This window comes from Neopsephotus bourkii, unplaced genomic scaffold, assembly GCF_033783945.1.
Source record: "Neopsephotus bourkii isolate Nb327-2 ecotype Australia unplaced genomic scaffold, CSIRO-AGI_Nbou_v1 NB_580, whole genome shotgun sequence".
Classification (NCBI taxonomy): domain Eukaryota; kingdom Metazoa; phylum Chordata; class Aves; order Psittaciformes; family Psittacidae; genus Neopsephotus; species Neopsephotus bourkii.
In genome coordinates this window covers 1155332-1174239 of record NW_026901081.1, presented here as the reverse complement: position 1 = coordinate 1174239, position 18908 = coordinate 1155332, and the positions used below count along the sequence as shown (strand labels likewise).

General features: G+C 51.6%; 2 protein-coding genes and 3 non-coding genes across 5 annotated transcripts; 1 reads left to right on the top strand and 4 right to left on the bottom strand.

The window, feature by feature from the left end:
* The first annotated feature begins 1567 nt into the window (after nucleotides 1-1567).
* On the top strand, nucleotides 1568-6998 carry SERPINH1 (serpin family H member 1). The gene is made up of 5 exons (XM_061351415.1): nucleotides 1568-1724; nucleotides 4827-5440; nucleotides 5616-5714; nucleotides 6222-6454; nucleotides 6615-6998. The coding sequence occupies exons 2-5, from the start codon at nucleotides 4858-4860 to the stop codon at nucleotides 6915-6917; spliced, it is 1218 nt and encodes a 405-aa protein (XP_061207399.1). The 5' UTR covers nucleotides 1568-1724; nucleotides 4827-4857; the 3' UTR covers nucleotides 6918-6998.
* A 4357-nt stretch (nucleotides 6999-11355) lies between these two features.
* On the bottom strand, nucleotides 11356-18106 carry RPS3 (ribosomal protein S3). Its single transcript, XM_061351427.1, has 7 exons — nucleotides 17954-18106; nucleotides 16652-16782; nucleotides 16333-16426; nucleotides 15066-15160; nucleotides 14218-14405; nucleotides 12722-12918; nucleotides 11356-11424 (listed from the first exon to the last, which is right to left on the bottom strand). The coding sequence occupies exons 1-6, from the start codon at nucleotides 17981-17983 to the stop codon at nucleotides 12725-12727; spliced, it is 732 nt and encodes a 243-aa protein (XP_061207411.1). The 5' UTR covers nucleotides 17984-18106; the 3' UTR covers nucleotides 11356-11424; nucleotides 12722-12724.
* Nucleotides 12382-12519, bottom strand: LOC133211236 (small nucleolar RNA SNORD15). The gene has a single exon (XR_009725155.1). It is a non-coding gene; the product is annotated as a small nucleolar RNA SNORD15 (small nucleolar RNA).
* LOC133211235 (small nucleolar RNA SNORD15) lies at nucleotides 13367-13514 on the bottom strand. The gene has a single exon (XR_009725154.1). It is a non-coding gene; the product is annotated as a small nucleolar RNA SNORD15 (small nucleolar RNA).
* On the bottom strand, nucleotides 14739-14885 carry LOC133211234 (small nucleolar RNA SNORD15). The gene has a single exon (XR_009725153.1). It is a non-coding gene; the product is annotated as a small nucleolar RNA SNORD15 (small nucleolar RNA).
* Nucleotides 18107-18908: the final 802 nt, after the last annotated feature.

The following is an 18908-nucleotide window of genomic DNA, read 5'->3' as shown; positions in this document are numbered from 1 at the left end:
GCTGGTACCTGTCTTCCAAGGCAAGTGGGGAAACTTGGAGAGCCAAAGTATGAGGAAGGGTGAATGAGATTACATGGTGATTAGAAGCAAGGGAAGACATAAACATCAGGCAAACACAATGCTGCAGCATCCTGCTAACATAACCATCAATGAGGATGGTGCTTATCTAATGGGCAGGATCTAGATGACCTCTGCATCCCAGACTGCCATCAGAAATATCCCATGCTGGCTTAAAATGTGCCAGGGTTAAATGCGAGTGGTGCTCAGGACTTGTGACTCAGCACAGAAACTCTCTATGGCACATACTTTGCTGTAAGCTCTCAGCCAGGCAGTCTGCATGAGCATTTAACTCCTTCAGCATCACTTTGGGGCTGGGTTTGCTGCCCTAATGCCTTTCTAAACTGCCTGATTTGCCAGGCAGGACTGTGCCACTGTGTTATGATACAGTGGAGAACAGAGTGTAAGTAAGTGACCTGCTCATTGCATGCGTGAAGCACAGGGGAAAATGTGGAATTAGGGAAGATGTGGTGGGGAAGATGCTCATTGACCCCTCAGCACAGCTGATGGGGAAAAGGAGAAGTGGGTGTTAATGCACATGGAGAGAGGGATGGAAAAGCAGCCTCTGGGGATACAGTAATATGAGGAAGGCCCCCAGCTGCTGGTAACTTGGATATCAGATCACAGCAAAGCATCTGGGCAACCTGAGCCAGTTGAAGATGTCCCTGCTCATTGCAAGGGGTTGGACTAGATGAGCTCTGAAGGTACCTTATAACCCAAACCATTCTGATTCGATGACTGCAGGTCCTCTAGGGTATCACTGAATCAGGAGCATCTGAGAGATGGGAAGATGTGGTTTGAATCAGGTGGGAGTGTTATTTGCTGCCTGTGACTGCTCTGGCACAGATCACCCCCCTCCTGTGCCAACAACCAGGCACCTGCAGGAGGTGCTGGGAGCAGGGTGATGTCCATAGAATCCCAGACTGGTTTGGAATGAAAGGACCTTAAAGCTCACCCAGCTCCAACCCCGGCCATGGGCAGGGACACCTTCTACTGGAGCAGCTTGCTCCAAGCCCCTGTGTCCAACCTGGCCTTGAGCACTGCCAGGGATGGGGCAGCCACAGCTTCTCTGGGCACCCTGTGCCCGCGCCTCAGCACCCTCACAGGGAAGAGCTTCTGCCTAAGAGCTCAGCTCAGTCTCCCCTCGGGCAGGTTCAAGCCATTCCCCTTGGCCTGGCCCTACAGGCCCTTGTCCCAAGCCCCTCTCCAGCTTTCCTGCAGCCCCTTTAGGCACTGGAGCTGCTCTAAGGTCTCCCCTTCAGGAGCCTTCTCTTCTCCAGGCTGCCCCAGCCCAGCTCTCTCAGCCTGGCTCCAGAGCAGAGCTGCTCCAGCCCTCGGATGCAACAACAACAAGATGCTGATAACGGGGCCCACAGCCCCGCACAAACACGGCTTTATCTCAGGAACGCCGCTCCCGTCCCCGTTCAGCTCCGCCCGGGCGGGCGGGCAGCAGGACCGCGCGTCCCGCAGCCCCCCCTCCTCGCCGCGGCTCCCCGCCATTGGCTCTTGGCCCGGGTCCTCAATCCGATCCTCCCCTTCCTCCCGGAGCGCTTTTGAAGAGGCTTTTCCCAACTTTCCAGAAGTTTCTTCCCGACCCCTTATATACCCCAGTCCGCGGGACCCGGAGGTGCACAGGGAGCCGCGCAGGGCAGCGCCCCAGCCCGCAGGTGAGAGAATGGGGGTACCCTGGGGTACGGGTGATGCTCAGGCAGGGATGTGGCCAAGCAGTGATTGCAGCGGGATGGGGTCACTTTGGGGTCCTGTCTGCTCCCATGGGGCAGGGAGGTTGTGTGTGTATGGGGTGTGATTGCATAGGGGTGCATCGCGGGTAGGTTGTATTGGAGTTAGGGGGGTAGGGGACAGGCTGCCCTACAAACTGGGTGTATTTAGTGAAAAGGCATTAAAAGACACCCCCCCATCACCATCTTTATGTGGTTAGAGAGGGCTGCAGAGGCTGCACCCTGGAGAAGCTTTTGAAAGGTGAAGAAGGAGATGAAGGAAGCGCTGGCTTGGTCCAAAGGGTCCCAGAGCATTCCTGGTTGGAGGACGGCTCCGGCTCCGGTTACAGCTCAGCCTGGGAGCCTCCGGGACCCTGGCCACCAGCCCAGCACATGATAAGAGCTCATTGCAGCCTCCCTGCAAGACCAGTGCTGGCCTTTGCCTGCCTTAAAGTGTCGCATCCCTCTGCTGACACGGGAATGGCCTTTTGCTCTCTTGCACGCATTGCTCCATCCTGGGCATGGGTGAAACACAGCCCTCGCAGGGGTTTGTGCCTCCGGGTGGCTGCCATGGGCGATGCCCCCTCCGAATCCCACCAGCAGAGCAAGTCCCTGACATCCTAAGGAGGTCTTTGGAATGCCACGTTGGCACAGGGCGTCCCATCCGGGGGCTGGGCTGCACGCACTCCAGAGGGTGTTATCGGCTGTGCATTCCCCCCATTTCCAGCCTGGGTAATGGATCCAGTGCTAATCCCAGCCATAACCCAAGGATGGGCAGCATTCCTCTTGGTGCCACTGCACTGCATCACCCATTTCGGGCTGGTCTCTGAAGTAATGAACCCTTCTTAAGCTGAGGATGGAAGCGCTGTGGGCTGCCCATTCCGAATGGGAACTACTCCATGTATCTGTTCTCTTTCAGAATGAAAAAGGCAAACGTTGGCTTCATTAGGAAACAGTTCCAAGGTATCCTTAGAAAGAAAAAAAGACCAAAGAAAAACCTTGAAGTGCTTATTCTGCACCTTAAAAGTGCAGCTTTGAGCCTGTTGCACAAATCTCTGCTCTTCAGTAGCCGGGAGGGCTCTTCCCTTCGCTAGACGGCTTGCTCCTAAAAGGAGTTTAGGATATGAATCTCTGAGGATACATAATCCCTGCTCTGGCAAAGGGTCCCTGGTGCAACTGCGCACTCGGGTTCCTTCAGGCTGCCTGCGTGTTTCCTTCCATATGTAATCCCAGAGGGCCCTTCGCTTCCTCTCTTGCCGTTAACCCTGAAGCTGCCCCGGGACAGCCCGTTCGTGTCCCTGCATGCAGAAGGCAGGCTGGAGCAGGGTGGGAGGAGAGGAGCAAGGAGTGAGAGCTCACCATAGCCTTGGGTCGGAGGCAGTCTGTGGGAGGAGAAGGTCACCCAAAGGCTCCCTTTGGGAATGGAGGAGGGATTTAACCCGTCAGGAGCTGCTGTGGGGAAGGTTTGCTGTGAGCAGGGTGGAGGGAGGGAAGGAATGGGGATGCGTTACAGCCTTGGAGGTAAGCGGTGGGAGCTCCAGAGAGCTTTCGGACATGGCATTTGGGACTGGTCACTGTGGAGATCATCGAAGCTCCCATTGGAGCAAGTGCAGAGGAGGCCACAAGGATGCTCAGGGGCTGGAGCGGCTCCTGTATGGAGCCAGGCTGAGAACATTGGGGCTGTTGAGCCTGGAGAAGAGAAGCTGCGTGGAGACCTCAGAGCAGCTTCCAGTGTGTGAAGGGGGCTGCAAGGATGCTGGAGAGGGACTCTTCATCAGGGACTGCAGCGATAGGACAAGGGGTGATGGGTTCAGACTGAAACAGGGGAAGTTCAGGTTGGATTTAAGGCACTAGAACTGGTTCCCAAGGATGTTGTGAATGCTCCATCCCTGGCAGTGCTCAAGGCCAGGTTGGACACAGGGGCTTGGAGCAAGCTGCTCCAGTGGAAGGGGTCCCTGCCCATGGCAGGGGTTGGAGCTGGAGGAGCTTTAAGGTCCCTTCCAACACAAACAGTTCTATGATTCTATGAAGCTGTAGCTCTGAGCCCTCACAGGGATGGAGCACATGTGTTGTGGTAAGATGCATCAACCTAATGCATGAACGTATAGAGATGGGGCTCTGCTGGGGGAAAGGAGGGGTCCACCCCATTCAGCTGTCCCAGTGCCTCCTTTGCAGCTGTACAGGCAAAACTTAGTGGGACAGAGCTGACCGTACAGTGTTGGAGCGTCTCAAGGCCCCCCTCTGCCTTAGCTTGGTGGAAGCTCATGTGCTCCATCTAGTGTCTAGAAAGCTGAGTACTTTGGGTACCGAGCTCAGGTCCCCAAAGAGGAGAACCCCTGCTGTACACTGACCACAGTAGCCCCTGGCCTCAGGGGCCGCACTGTGCTGTGTGGTCCTGGCCAGCAGAAACACCCCAATTCTAGCTTCTGACCAGGACAAAGGTTTGACTTGCTACTGTTGGGACAATCCCAGACTAGTTTGGGTTGAAGGGAGCTTAAAGCTCCTCCAGCTCCAACCCCTGCCACGGCAGGGACCCCCTCCACTGGAGCAGCTTGCTCCAAGCCCTGTGTCCAACCTGGCCTTGAACACTGCCACGGATGGGGCAGCCACAGCTTCTCTGGGCACCCTGTGCCAGCGCCTCAGCACCCTCATAGGGAAGAGCTTCTGCCTAAGAGCTCAGCTCAGTCTCCCCTCTGGCAGGTTCAAGCCATTCCCCTTGGCCTATCAAGACCATATCAGACCCGTTCCTTCCTTTCCCTTGCCCCTCTTTAAATCCTTTACTGCCCATGAAGATATAGTAATAGAGTCAGATTGCCTAAAAATGAAGCTTTCATTCAAAACACATGGGCTGTGCATGCGAGGGCACAGCCTGCACTCTTTTAGGTTAACTGTTGCTATGGGGAAAGCCCAGTGTGGACTTGGGGTGGTTGCACCCCAAGTGAAGCGTTGATGCAGATGCTCTGGCTATCACTGTGGGTTGGACTGGAAGAGCCTCTGAATGCTCAGGAAGGGCTTGAATTGTGCTGACCAGGAGCTCTTCTTGCCCAGCAGGTCCTCAGAGGCGTCGGGTGCTGCTGAAGCCATGTGGATTATCCTGGTCCTTGCTCTCTGCGGCCTCGCTGCTGCCGTGCCCTCGGAGGACAGGAAGCTGAGCGACAAGGCAACAACACTGGCTGACCGCAGCACCACTCTGGCCTTCAACCTCTACCATGCCATGGCGAAGGACAAGGACATGGAGAACATCCTCCTGTCCCCCGTGGTCGTGGCCTCTTCCCTTGGCCTCGTGTCTCTTGGGGGCAAGGCCACAACTGCATCCCAAGCCAAGGCGGTGCTCAGTGCGGACAAGCTCAACGATGACTATGTCCACAGTGGGTTATCCGAGCTCCTGAATGAGGTGAGCAACAGCACAGCCCGGAATGTCACCTGGAAGATCGGGAACCGCTTGTATGGCCCGGCCTCCATCACCTTTGCTGATGACTTTGTGAAGAACAGCAAGAAACACTACAACTACGAGCACTCCAAGATCAACTTCCGAGACAAGAGGAGCGCCCTGAAATCCATTAATGAGTGGGCAGCCCAGACCACGGATGGGAAGCTCCCAGAGGTCACCAAGGATGTGGAGAAGACTGATGGAGCCCTCATTGTCAATGCCATGTTCTTCAAGCGTGAGTTCTACCTTCTATTCCTGATCTAAGTGACCCAGAACCTAAGGCAACAGAGAGCAGCCCAAGTCCTGCATGCACTGGTGGCATGTTCTCTTTCAGAGCAAGTAGTTAGGGACTGTGCATGCAACTACCACCCATTCCCTGTTCTTACACGCTGAATTTCTCCCTCCTGTAGCTCACTGGGATGAGAAGTTCCATCATAAGATGGTGGACAACCGTGGCTTCATGGTGTCCCGTTCCTACACCGTTGGGGTCCCCATGATGCACCGTACAGGTGAGTTGCAGACCTCCATCCCTGTGTCAAGACCAACAGGAGTTAAGGTTTCTGTTCTGTTACTTGGTTTTCCACCAACTGCTTCCAATGCTGTTTTCCTTATGGGTAGTGTGAGTTGCAGACCTCCATCCCTGTGTCAAGACCAACAGGAGTTAAGGTTTCTGCTCTGTTACTTGGTTTTCCACCAACTGCTTCCAGTGTTGTTTTCCTTATGGGTAGTAAGTGTGAGAGGACAAAACTGGATGTGCTTGTTCTGCTGACTCAGTGTCTCTGTGGGCAGAGATAATCCATGTTTACTATTGGGTGCTTGGCTGTTAGGAGTAAATCCCAGCTCAGCACACAAATGAGATGCAGTTTGGAGTTGTTGCCAACTCAAATAACAGTGGACCAGTTCCCAAAACAGTGTTCACGCTCGCTTCCCTACCGATCCAGGGTGAATTCACACCAAGGTTGTGCGGAGCTTTGCTTCTGCTCCTCATCTCACCATTTCCTGCTTCTGATTTCAAGGTCTCTACAATTACTATGATGATGAGACAGAGAAGCTCCAGGTGGTGGAGATGCCACTGGCTCACAAGCTCTCCAGCATGATCTTCATCATGCCCAACCATGTGGAGCCTCTGGAGAGGGTTGAGAAGCTGCTGAACAGGGAGCAGCTGAAGACCTGGGCTGGCAAGATGAAGAAGAGATCAGTGGCCATCTCACTGCCTAAAGTTGTCCTGGAAGTCAGCCACGACCTTCAGGTAAAAGGAGGTCCTTAAAGAAAATAGTTGGGACTTGAGAGTTCTTTGGGTTGGGAGAGAAGATAATGGGATGATGGGCTCTGTATGCCTGTCACCTGGGGGCTGGGGTAACCATGGCTGGAATGGGTTGCACTGTGTCATCTCTGACCTCTTTTCCTAGAAACACTTGGCTGATCTGGGTCTGACAGAAGCCATTGACAAAACCAAGGCTGACTTATCAAAGATCTCTGGCAAGAAAGATCTTTACCTGTCCAATGTCTTCCATGCTGCTGCTCTGGAATGGGACACGGAAGGGAACCCATACGATGCTGACATCTATGGCCGAGAGGAGATGAGGAACCCCAAGCTCTTCTATGCTGACCACCCCTTCATCTTCATGATCAAGGACAGTAAAACCAACTCCATCCTCTTCATTGGCAGGCTCGTGAGGCCCAAAGGAGACAAGATGCGTGATGAGTTGTAGTTGGGTTGGGTTGGGTTTATCCCCAAGAGCTTTGGTTTGTGTGTTTTTTAGTGGGGGGATTTCAAAAAAGGGGAAACACTATTTTGTATCCTTCTCGAACTATGGGTGCTATTCAGACCAGGGTGCATTGTGATGAGAAACCAGCATACACTTTACCTCACCCCAAAATACCTATTGCACAAACCCACCTCCAGAGAGGAGCCTGGCACAAGAGGGTCACCAGGAGCAGAAAGGAACTGGCATGCACCATCCCAGCTGCGATGCTCAGGCTGATGCCTACCTCCTCCTTGCATTAGTTAGGCCTCCTGCTAAGTACCTTGCTGCTACCACCAGCTCTACAAAGGCACAAGCCCTTCATGCTTCCATCTCAAATGCTTCTGCACATTGAGCTCTGTTGCTTGCTTTTCTCCTCCTTTGCTATGTGGCACCACACCAAAGCTGCTCAGGTTGCTCTGCAGTTGTTCCTTGTTTCCCTCTTCTATTCTCAGTGGTATATAACAGAGCACAAAGGGGCAATTCTAAGGTCCTCTTCTGTGGTCCTGGGAGGTGAGCAGGGCCTGACAGCATGTAAGAATGGAGACTGCATGGAGTTGTGCCTTTCTGTCCTGCCTAACCCTGCTCTGGATGACTCCATCTGCAGTAAGCTATCAGCTCCACAGCTAGCACACTCACTGCAAAGCCAAGCAGAGCTTTGCTCAACACTTCACAGAGAAGTGGCTTTGGTGCCAGCTGATACCCCTAAGAGCAAAGCTAGGTCCCTTCAGCACTCTACATGACAGAAATGGCTCTGCTGCACACCCCTGGGGATCACCAGGGGGGTCTTGGGCTAGCATCTGGAATTGAACATCCTGTACCATGCAAACTGAGGAACTCCACTCCTCTTGGTGCTTCTGCATCAGAGTTACCACTGCAAAGGTGGTCCCAGTTAAAGCAGGGCTGGTGGCTGTCAGCTCCTATTGCAGGCCAAGGGATTGGAGGAGGTTCTTAAATACAAAGCTTTTAGAGTTGCCATTGCCTGACACTTTTCTGAAGCTCCTCTGCATGATGCTTTAGCTCCCTGATGGCTGTCCTGGGTAACAGCATGCTGAAAACCAAATGTATTCATAGTTATACTCTTATTTATGTTTGATAAAGAGCATGTTTCACAGCCTACTCCAGCCTAGACTCGGAGGCTATTCCTATCTTCTAAGGGATATCAGGTTAATACTTAAGGAAGTAAGTGATATAATCCCATGAGCAATGAAGTTGCTATGCACTGAGAGACACTGCAAACAAACCATGATAAGATGACTGGGAGAAATCCATTACAGTCCAAGTGCCAGTTAACTCAAACCCAGCAAGGAGCAAAACTGCATTGCTTTTCTCTCCCTTTTATTTCCCTGCCCATGTGCTTGCTGTCAGGTTCCTCACAGAAGCCCAATACTGCACTTTCTCAGACCATAAACAGGACTATTTCCACTTATTTATTAAGTTAAAACCAGCAACTCTCTTATTAGGTGCTTCCTACAAGCAAAAATTCAGCAGCTTATGCCCCAGGTTGTACTTGGCCACGCATGCTCGAGGTTTGCAAGCTTACACAAGCTTATCTGCTTTAATTCCTTATCCAAGCCAGCCAGAATGGGAGATTCTTGTCCTTTAGCCCCTTCCCAGCTCATATTCCCAGGTGCTTTTTTGGGAGGTAGGAAGCAGTTCACAAGGATATACCCAAATGCACAGCAAGCCTGAAGCCCAGGGTGTACAGTAGATGTTACCTGGTGAGAAGCAGCGCACTGAAACCCACACGCTGGAGGATTGGGGTGGGGGGTAAAGGGGTGGGAAAGGCAGGAACACACTGTGGGACGTTGTGAATAATGTGCATCATGTGGATGCAGGCGTCTGATGGCTTTTGTTGTCTCTTGTACCACACAGTGACAGTTGTCTAATTTTGCAATAAAACTTTTTCAATGAAGCCCTGGCAGCCTCGGTCACTTGAACAGTTTGGATGGAGACAAAATACTCCTAAAAAAGGCTTGGAAAGGCTCTTTGCCATCCTTAAATCCAAGTCACTTGGCTTAATCTAGTGATTAGGGACAAAAAAATAACACTTAATACACAACATGTCGATCAACGGAATTGTATTAGGTCAGCTTTTCTTAAAATCTCAGACTGGTTTGGGTTGAAGGGAGCTTAAAGTCCCCCATTTCCAACCCCTGCCACAGGCAGGGACCCCTTCCACTGGAGCAGCTTGCTCCAAGCCCCTGTGTCCAACCTGGCCTTGAGCACTGCCAGGGATGGGGCAGCCACAGCTTCTCTGGCCATCCTGTGCCAGCGCCTCAGCACCCTCACAGGGAAGAGCTTCTGCCTAAGAGCTCAGCTCAGTCTCCCCTCGGGCAGGTTCAAGCCATTCCCCTTGGCCTGTCCCTACAGGCCCTTGTCCCAAGCCCCTCTCCAGCTTTCCTGCAGCCCCTTTAGGCACTGGAGCTGCTCTAAGGTCTCCCCTTCAGGAGCCTTCTCTTCTCCAGGCTGCCCCAGCCCAGCTCTCTCAGCCTGGCTCCAGAGCAGAGCTGCTCCAGCCCTTGCAGCATCTCCATGGCCTCCTCTGGCCTCACTCCAGCAGCTCCACATTCCTCTTGTATTGCTGCCCCAGAGCTGGACACAGGACTCCAGAGGGAAATCTCACCAGAGCAATAAATCCTTGATGTCCTCAACTTCTCACATGACTGATCTAGTAAGAAAAGAAGTACACAATCCTAACTCTTAAGCTCACTACTTGCACATCTCTTGGTCTTACAAGCAAATGAACATCTTGATGCTACCAGTGATCAGCACCATGAGACCAAGTTGGAGTCTCATACTCTCCAGGAGCCAGCCCTCACTGGAGGACTGCAGGAGAAACCCCTAGCTGATGATCATCTCACATATTGGGATGTACTAGAATTTAGACACAACATGCAAATCCTTGCACTCTTCTATTGCTTCCAGCTTTCATGCATTTCCTGCTCCTATAGTGTGACAAAACTGGTCTGTCATCTTGCCTTTTGGAACTGCTTTCCAAATCCAAGTTCCTATTCAGAAAGTCAAAATTTGATGTTGGCATTGCTTACTCTTAACACTTAAGAGTAACTTCTTCTAAAAGCTTTCCATGGAAAGATGTGCACAGAAACCTGCAATCACTTTCTCCTACACCCTGAGGAAGCACAACTGTTTGACAGGAGACCTGCCAGAGAAGCTGGGAACAGGCAGGCTGCGGCTCACATACCCACACTTGCTGCCAGACAGCATTTCCTGACACTGTCGCTTTGGAATTCCAGTTGCCTGCACAGAAGCCTCCCCAAAACGGCCATCTGGCTGTCAAAGCCATTCCCAAGCAATGCAGTTTGCAGATTTGTAGGTTTTAATGCAGCAAATAGGTTCTGAGTTTCTTAAATGGGGAAAGTCTTGATCTTGCACACAACGTGATCTCTAAGGGTGTGTGTAACAGGCTCTTCCCATTACTGCACTGGAGTTTGAGAAACACAGTGGGAAAGGTGCTGACAGAACCAGAATCCTGCCTGAAACTTAACCAAATGCTCAGTCTCACCACTTTAACCTACAGGCTTTAGCTTCACCACAACAGACAGGAACAACTACATTCATACAGCAATAGAACAGAGGTGGAAACACATCCCTGCATACAGACTATACATTTCAACAGCTTAGGTAGCCTTGTCATCTCTTATCAGCTTAACGATGTCATCCTACAGCTAATTAAAGCCAGTTATTAATACAGTGAGAAGTAACAGACTGTCTGCTCAAGCCTCAAAGGACGACAAGTGTTTCCCCAACTGCTTCAATCTCTTTCCATCTCAAAGCTTAGGACAGGTTTGAAACTCAAGAGTGTACACTTACTTCTTCTCCCCAGCTATTGTGTAAGAACACCTACTCAGGAGTTTGTCCACTCCCCATCTCTACCAGGCAAAGGTTACTTGACCCTAACAGGAGCTCTAATGTTCCTGTGTGGTCTATAGGCCTCAAAGTCACACACTGAACATCCTTTCAGTGCCAAGGGAAATAAATGGATGTACAGAGGTGCAAAAAGCATTCAGGAGAATACAGTAACACTTCAGTTTACACTTTCAGTTGAAGCCACAAAGGTGTAAACTACAATGACTGCTTTGGACACTGATAAAAAGCTCCCTCTTCTGGAAACCTCGGAGTAAGGGACTGGCATGGAAGTGAAGAGGTACCAGCACTACTCTAGCTCATGTTATCCATGACCCTCTTAATAACCAGCCTGCTGGCTCCAGCTCTACCAAACATCAGCATTTTGTCCCCACTTTTAGATCAGGGTCTCCTAAGTTCACTCCAAAAGGGTAACACGACCCGGAAGAAATGCAAGAGAATTCCTTCCATACCAAAAGTGGAGCAAGGCTTTCCTGGAATACATCTTGGGAAACAAAGAAAGGACCTCCACAAACACTGTCTTTTCTGATTTTATTAAGAGATGTTTTCAGGACAGTCAAGCTTCTGGTTGCAGATGTTACAAACCCTACAATAAAAAACAGAATACCGAGTGAGATGGTGGCAAGCTATTTCCCATAACCATTCTCCTACCCCAAATACTGAACAAACATGATCCCATGTTTGTTCCATGATTTCCAGTCTCTCACTTCCTGCATTTTAGCCAATGATCCCCTTTTCCCCACAGGAGCCCTGCAAACTCCCTGAACTCTGCCTGCTCACACAAAGCCAGCTCCATAGAATCACAGAGGTTAGAAGGGACCTTAAAGCTCCTCCAGCTCCAACCCCTGCCATCCAGGGACCCCTTCCACTGGAGCAGCTTGCTCTAAGCCCCTGTGTCCAACCTGGCCTTGAACACTGCCAGGGATGGGGCAGCCACAGCTTCTCTGGGCACCCTGTGCCAGCGCCTCAGCACCCACACAGGGAAGAGCTTCTGCCTTATATCCAACCTAAATCTTCCTTATTTAAGTTTAAACCCGTTCCCCCTGTCCTATCACTACAGTGCCTGATGAAGAGTCCGTTCTCCAGCATCCTTGAAGGTTCCCATCAGATGCTGGAGGGGGCCTACAAGGACACCAGAAAGGGACTCTTCATCAGGGGTTTAAAATGAAGACGAGCTCCTCATTCACTCAGACCACCACAGCCTTGCTTTCAACAGCAGCTGAGGAATCTGGAAGCAGCCTTAGGCCCTCTCCTTCCTGCTGCTCTCAGAGAAAGCCAGCAAATTGCACTTGTTCACTGGGAACAACTCAGAGCAGCTCTTGAGACAATTGCAAGCCATCTATTTCCATCTTAGAAGCTCTTCATTCAGAGAGGGTTTCAAACTTGCCATTATTGACTTACAAAACTAGCCTAAGCATTGTGCTCAATGTTACTGGCTTCCAACTATACCCCCCATGGCACCCACTTTGGGATAGATACCCTGTGCTGTCAACTGCACATTGGTAGCAGTCGCGTTAACATGAAAACACCCAAGGCACTGAACCCTTCTCAGACAAATGCCTCTAAGTCAATCAAATTGTGATCCAAGGTCCCCAAATTCATGCTGTAGGACACAACATGAGAACAGGGCACTTGCACAGGGATATTCCCTTTCAGACTCGTCATCTCATCTTCACTGAAGGGTGTACTTAGCTGGTTTGCAGCCTGCCTTAAACCATGCCCTCTTCATCCAGGGCAACACTCTAAACCAAGTCCAGCTGAACATTGCCTGGTTCAAGGCAGCACCTTTTTCCCCCCCAACAGCCTTTCTTGGGTGACATGTCACCCTTTCCACATGGATCTTCCCCAAACCTGCCTCCCACCACACAGACAGAGGCACTTACCCCTCAGGCAGTGGGGACCGGCTGAGGCATGGCTGGCTGTTCTGGTTTGCCACCTTTCTGCTCTGAAATGGGGGTGGTGGGCAAGATCTCTTCTTTGGGTTCCACGATGCTGACATGGTCTGGAAGAGGCTTTTTGGGGCCAATCTTTCCACTTGGGTCCCAGGGCAACATAATCTTTACTTTGATTCCCAGTACTCCTGTAAAGAGTGACAGGACAATACAAAATATCAAGCACCCATTTATCAGGGAGAAACCCCACAAAACATGCTTTCTGCACCAAAACCATCCCCTGACAACACTAAGATGCAAGCTGATTAACACAAATCATAGAATGGCTTGGGATGGAAAGGACCTTAAGACCATCTAGTCCCAGGCCCCTGCCACTGGCAGGGACACCTTGCACTGGACCAGGTGGCCCTAAGCCCTGTCCAACCTGGCCTTGAATGTGCTAAAGCTCAGAAATTCCATTACTCCAAATTTAAATCAGCATGTTTTATCTTTATCCAGTTCATTGCCTTTGTTAACTTCAGCCTGGGACTAGGATGAAAACATGCTCTATCCCTAAGTCATGCCTACCCTGGTTTAAACCTGTCCTTCCTGGGGTAACTCACTTTCCTAGGAAGCTGCACTGAGGGTTTTTGCATCCCTTCTCAGACAAATGCCTCAAAATCATCCAATGAACAGGACATCCTGCCCAAGGCAGCCTCAGCACAGCACCACAGAACATGGCACTGAACAGGCTGCAATGACACAAGGACATCCCTTCTGACTCGTCATCGGATCATCACTGAAAGGAAGGTGGAGAAGAGCTTTGGCTATGCTACTACCCCTGCATCAATTAAGCAACAACTAAGATGCATTAGTTGTGTGTTTTAGCAGGTGGAAGGACAAGTGTAAGCAGGCCTGGCTGGTTGAGCTGGGAAGACTGGCCAGGGCACAGCTATAGGGGAAGACTGCATTTGGCCTTTTTGTGCATCTTGTAGCTCCAATGCTCTGTCTGCCTACCCCTAGGAGCCAAGAAAGCCAGAATTCAAACTGCCAACAGTTCAAGTTCAGTCAACCTGTGTTTCATGCAAGTTGTTTTACTACCACAGGATACAAGTGACAGCCACGTGCTCAACTGGAACCATTCAAACCCCACCACTACACAAGTGGGTGTGGGATGAACACCCAAGTCTTTGTCTGCTGAAGGCTGCTTCTTCATTTCCCACTCCCAAACACAAAGTTCTACTTCAGATGTCAGGTGCAAAGTCCACACCAAGAGTTTAGTTGCAAAAGGCCAGGAAAACAGTTTTTTGGAGTCTGAACAATAAGCACAACTGAACTACTCTGCCAGATCAGTGGTGCATCAAAACCATGCGAGCTACCACCCCACAGGTGAGAGGGAAACCTCCAACCTGCAGGCATGGGATACCACAGTTGAGATCTTCTGGTTCTGAAGCCCAACCCAAGGAACCAGCACAGCTACAAAAGGGATCTGCACCCCGTGCACTCACCCTGCCGGAGAAGGACGTGACGCACTGCTGTGTCAACGTAGTAGTTCACTGGGTCTCCACTGTGGATCATCAAACCATCCACAAACTTCATGGACTTGGCTCGCTGACCTCGGAGCTTGCCAGACACAACCACCTCGCAGCCCTTGGCACCGCTCTCCATGATGAAGCGGAGGACACCATAGCAGGCTCTGCAGGCAGAGAGCAACAGCCACTGGGTTACTCCCAGTCTGCCAAATCCAAATGGCTCCACGGAGCTATTTTATCCCGGTTTCAAGCACAGGCAATCGCACTTCTACTTTTGTTTGTAGGAAGCCTTCTGAACATAACCCCCTGCTCCCCAAGTTCTGCCAGTGCTCCACAAAGCAGCAGAACTCTCCACATTGTTTTAGCACTGTCAAACACAGCTCTTCTGACTTATGGTCCTTGTAAGGTTGTGGGAACAGTGACAAGCACAGTGACATAAGAAAAGCTGCACAGCTGAGGCAGCTAATACAGCCACATCAGGAGCATAGCTTCCCATCCCTTCTCAGACAAATGCCTCTAAATCAACCAATGATGACAGGATGCTCCTGCTGAAGAACCACATGCAGCATCACAGAACATGATGCTGCAGAGATACCACATCAAGAGGCACCCACTTCTGACTCGTCATCTTATCATCACCGAAGGGATCTAAGCAGCAAGGCCAAGTGTCACCTGAACCATAATTCAGCCAGAAGGCTTGAGATTTGTGTTTCACTCCTCCACCCATTTATTCACAGGGAAGTAACTGCAAGCTTTATGCACATTTCCTCACTGTGCCATCACACTCGGCTTGCACACTTCCTCACTGTGCTTGCTCCACTCACCGACGCACTGCTAAGCCTCCCAGAAGCTTGTACCGCAGGGACTCTGCCTGAGCGATTGCACACAGACCTCTCGTGGCCACCTTCTCTGCATAGAGCTACAAAGGAAGAGAAGTAAACTCAGGAACAGGGATGTATCTCAAGATACTTTCAATTCGTAACACAGGAGCGTCATACTACTCCATGCCTCCATCCTCTACACCCAGTTCAGTTAGTCTTCCCACATTTACATGTAGAAGCTTAATCCTTGGACTCTACACACCCTTAACTCCTTTGGTGCCAGTTTCCTACTCCTGGCAGAGGTGAGACACACCAGCAAGACTCCACTGAAAGTCAGCAGACTATTTATAAACCTCCATGGTGCAGTGTCAAAGAGCTGCTGCTTCAAACAGCTCCAAAGCATGTGGGATCGTGGGACAGAGGTATCCAGACAATCCCAAGGACTGTTTTTACAACACCTCAGTTACATAAGTCTGCTTAAGGTTTAAAACCCAACTTAAGAAATAGTTTGACTTTTGACAGCTTTGAGCGCGAGGTGTATTTAATCCAACATCTCCAAGAGCCCAAAATCTGATGCTTCATAAGAAGCAAACGTTCAAACTCATGCACATGATATTCCTAGAGCTGACAAATCATGATGTGCTCTGTGAGGGTTTGTGCCATGCAGTCTATTTAAGCGGTTGCTGGAGATAATCAGCAACGTTCACTGTATAATGTGATCCAGCAACACTGGCCCAGCAGGAATAAATGTGAACATCACCCCAGACAACACATTCCCCCCTGCCACTAATCTGTTTTAGAGTAGAGTATTAGTAAGGGCACCAAACTTCAGACATTAGAAGACCAGTCAATGGTCTGGTGTCACTTTAAAGTCTATTTTATTACAGTATCATACTTAAATCTCAGAGATACTTCTGCACCAGAACAGTATAAAGACAAAAGCATTATGAATTCAGAAAGGGTGATGGTACAACCATCAAACATTATGCTGTTACACTAGTTCTCACCTCAATACTGGGACAACAACATTCTACAACATATTTACAAGTAAATTTAGAAAGCTTTATCTGCATCCTTGCTGGGAAATCAGAGAAACCCAGCCAAAGTGACAGCACTCAAAGCACCCCAACCAGCAAAGCATTTGTGAGAGCACGTAAAACACGATCCAAGTTATCTTTAAGTCAAGCCCCCTTTCAGCTGACACCATCCAGACACTGCACAAAGCAAACTGCACAACCCGCTTGCACTGCTATAACAGAGACAGTTTTACCTCAACGCTTCCTTCAGGGAATCCAAACCTCTTCTGCACGACAGCTGTCAGCTCCCGGATGCGGCGGCCCTTCTCTCCCAGGACATTCTGAGTTCTGGGAAAGAAAGGACAGAATGACTGAGAAAAGCCTCCAAGTCAGAGCTTGTAACCGTCCCAAAGAGCTTCCAGACTGAGCAGGGGTTGCAACACTGCTGTAGCAATAGAGATCACTTCAGGATCTGCTTCCCATAACAGTCACCACTTGAAGCTCCAGCCTGCAGCAACATCCCCAACAGTGCCGTGCACAGGACCCATGTGTCAACAGCAGGATCTCAGGTACCTGGTGGCAAGTATGATAATCTCGGTCCTGGTTGGAGTGACCCGGACTTCTACTCCGGAGTACCCATCTTCAGCCAGTTCACGAGTCAGGAACTCATTCAGCTCAGCTTTGAAGATGCCGTCAGCGACAAACTGAAAACCAAACGGACCAAGTCAAGCTCTTTTCAAGAGCTCAGCCTGAACACATCATCTTCCCATCTTGGAGCAAGTCATCCATCCATGGGATCATCCTGCAGACCTGATGCCTCCCCCTCCATGGAAAAGAAGCAGCAGTGGGGAGAAATAAAAGCATTTTCCCTGGAATTCCCATAGACAAGTCACTTCTTCCAATATGTGAAGAGGGCTACAACGATGATGGAGAGGGACTCTTCGTTAGGGACTGGAGTGATAGGGCAAGGGGTTATGGGTTCAGACTGAAACAGGGGAAGGTCAGGTTGGAGATAAGGCAGAAGCTCTTCCCTGTGAGGGTGCCCAGAGAAGCTGTGGCTGCCCCATCCCTGGCAGTGCTCAAGGCCAGGTTGGACACAGGGGCTTGGAGCAAGCTGCTCCAGTGGAAGGGGTCCCTGTCCATGGCAGGGGTTGGAACTGGATGGGCTTTGAGGTCCCTTTCAATTCAAACCAGTCTGGGACTCTGAGTCTAACAGGAACCTCCCCCACTGCCTGGTGCACCCCTCGGTACAGCCACACTTCACGCCGAAGGCTGACATCACACCTCACTGCTGGGTCCTGCAACAGTGCTTTGATTCCGCATAAACCTCAAATTAAAGGGGCTCCCATCCCTTCACCAGCCCCACAGGGTCCTCGCACTTCCACCCTGACAGCGCCAAGGCCTCCCTCCCTCTCCAGCACAGGCAGAGCCCCGCACTGTCCAGGCTCCTCTGACCCATAGAAGCCGGGAGTCACGTAACTCCCAACGCTTCCCACTATGAAGGAGGGAAAACTATGGGAGCTCCTCAGCTCCCAGCACTACTGCTCGCTCCCAGCACCACTCCAGCCTGCCTGCGTTGTGCACACAAGCCCAGAGCCCTGTGCAAGCCCCCCGTGGGGCTGTGTGGGGACCCAAGGCTGAACCCCTCACACCGGCACCCGCGCAAGGCCCCCGCACGCTGCCTCACCCCGGCCTCCCGCCGCCGGCGCCATGTTCCCCGCCGGGCCTCCGCGCCGCATCCGCCGCCATCCTCCCGCATCGGCCGCCATCCCCACGCCGCCGCCCCGCCCCGGCGAGGCCCGCGGCCGCCCCCGACACGACCCCGCCAATATGGAGGCGCTCGGCAGCTGCGGCGAGCCGGGCCGCTGCCCTCACCTTGCGCTTCTTGGAGATCTGCACCGCCATCTTGAGCCGCGCCGCCCGGCGGAAAGGAGGGAGCGGGCCCTTAGGGCGGGCTATATCGGCCTTCCGCCGCTCTCCATTGGGCCGTCTGGGTCACGTGGGGTGGCGAGCGGAGGCTGATGGGAAATGTAGTCTTCCCGGTGCGCTGGGGCACCGCCATGTTGGGGAGGCTTAACCCTATCGCTGCCGGGGGGTTCCGGCTCTACCAGGCTGTTATGGACGCACACAGGCGGCATTAAACCGGCTCTAAAACCGGTATAAACGGGCACAGGGTGATAAACTGCAGAGATACGGAGGGCAGTGGTCAATGGCTCCATGTCTGGATGGACAACAGTGACAAGTGGTGTCCCTCAGGGGTCCATACTGGAGCCGCTACCTCATGAGTCTCAGTGGGGCCAAGGGCAATGTCCGGCCCTTGGGTTGGGGCAATCCGCGGTGTTTTGAGCCCAGAACCCAAAGGAGGCCACGGGGATGCTGCGAGGGCTGGAGCAGCTCTGCTCTGGAGCCAGGCTGAGAGAGCTGGGCTGGGGCAGCCTGGAGAAGAGAAGGCTCCTGAAGGGGAGACCTTAGAGCAGCCATTCTTAAAAGGGGCCTATAAGATGGGGAAAGGCTTTTTAGCAGGGCCTGTTGCAATAGGATGGGGGGTGATGGGTTTAAACTAAAAGAGGGAGATTGAGGCTGGATGTGAGGAAGGAATCCTTTACAATGAGGGTGGTAAAACACAGGCACAGGTTGCCCAGAGCGGTGGTGGATGCCCCATCCCTGGGGGCATTCAAGGCCAGGCTGGAGGTGGTTCTGGACAGCCTGGTCTAGTTGAGGATGGCCCTGCAATGGGCAGGGGTTGGGCCAGGTGAGCTTTGAAAGCCCTTCCCAACCCTAACCATTTTATGGCTCTAACTCTAATTCACCTGGTTCTATACCTGGTATT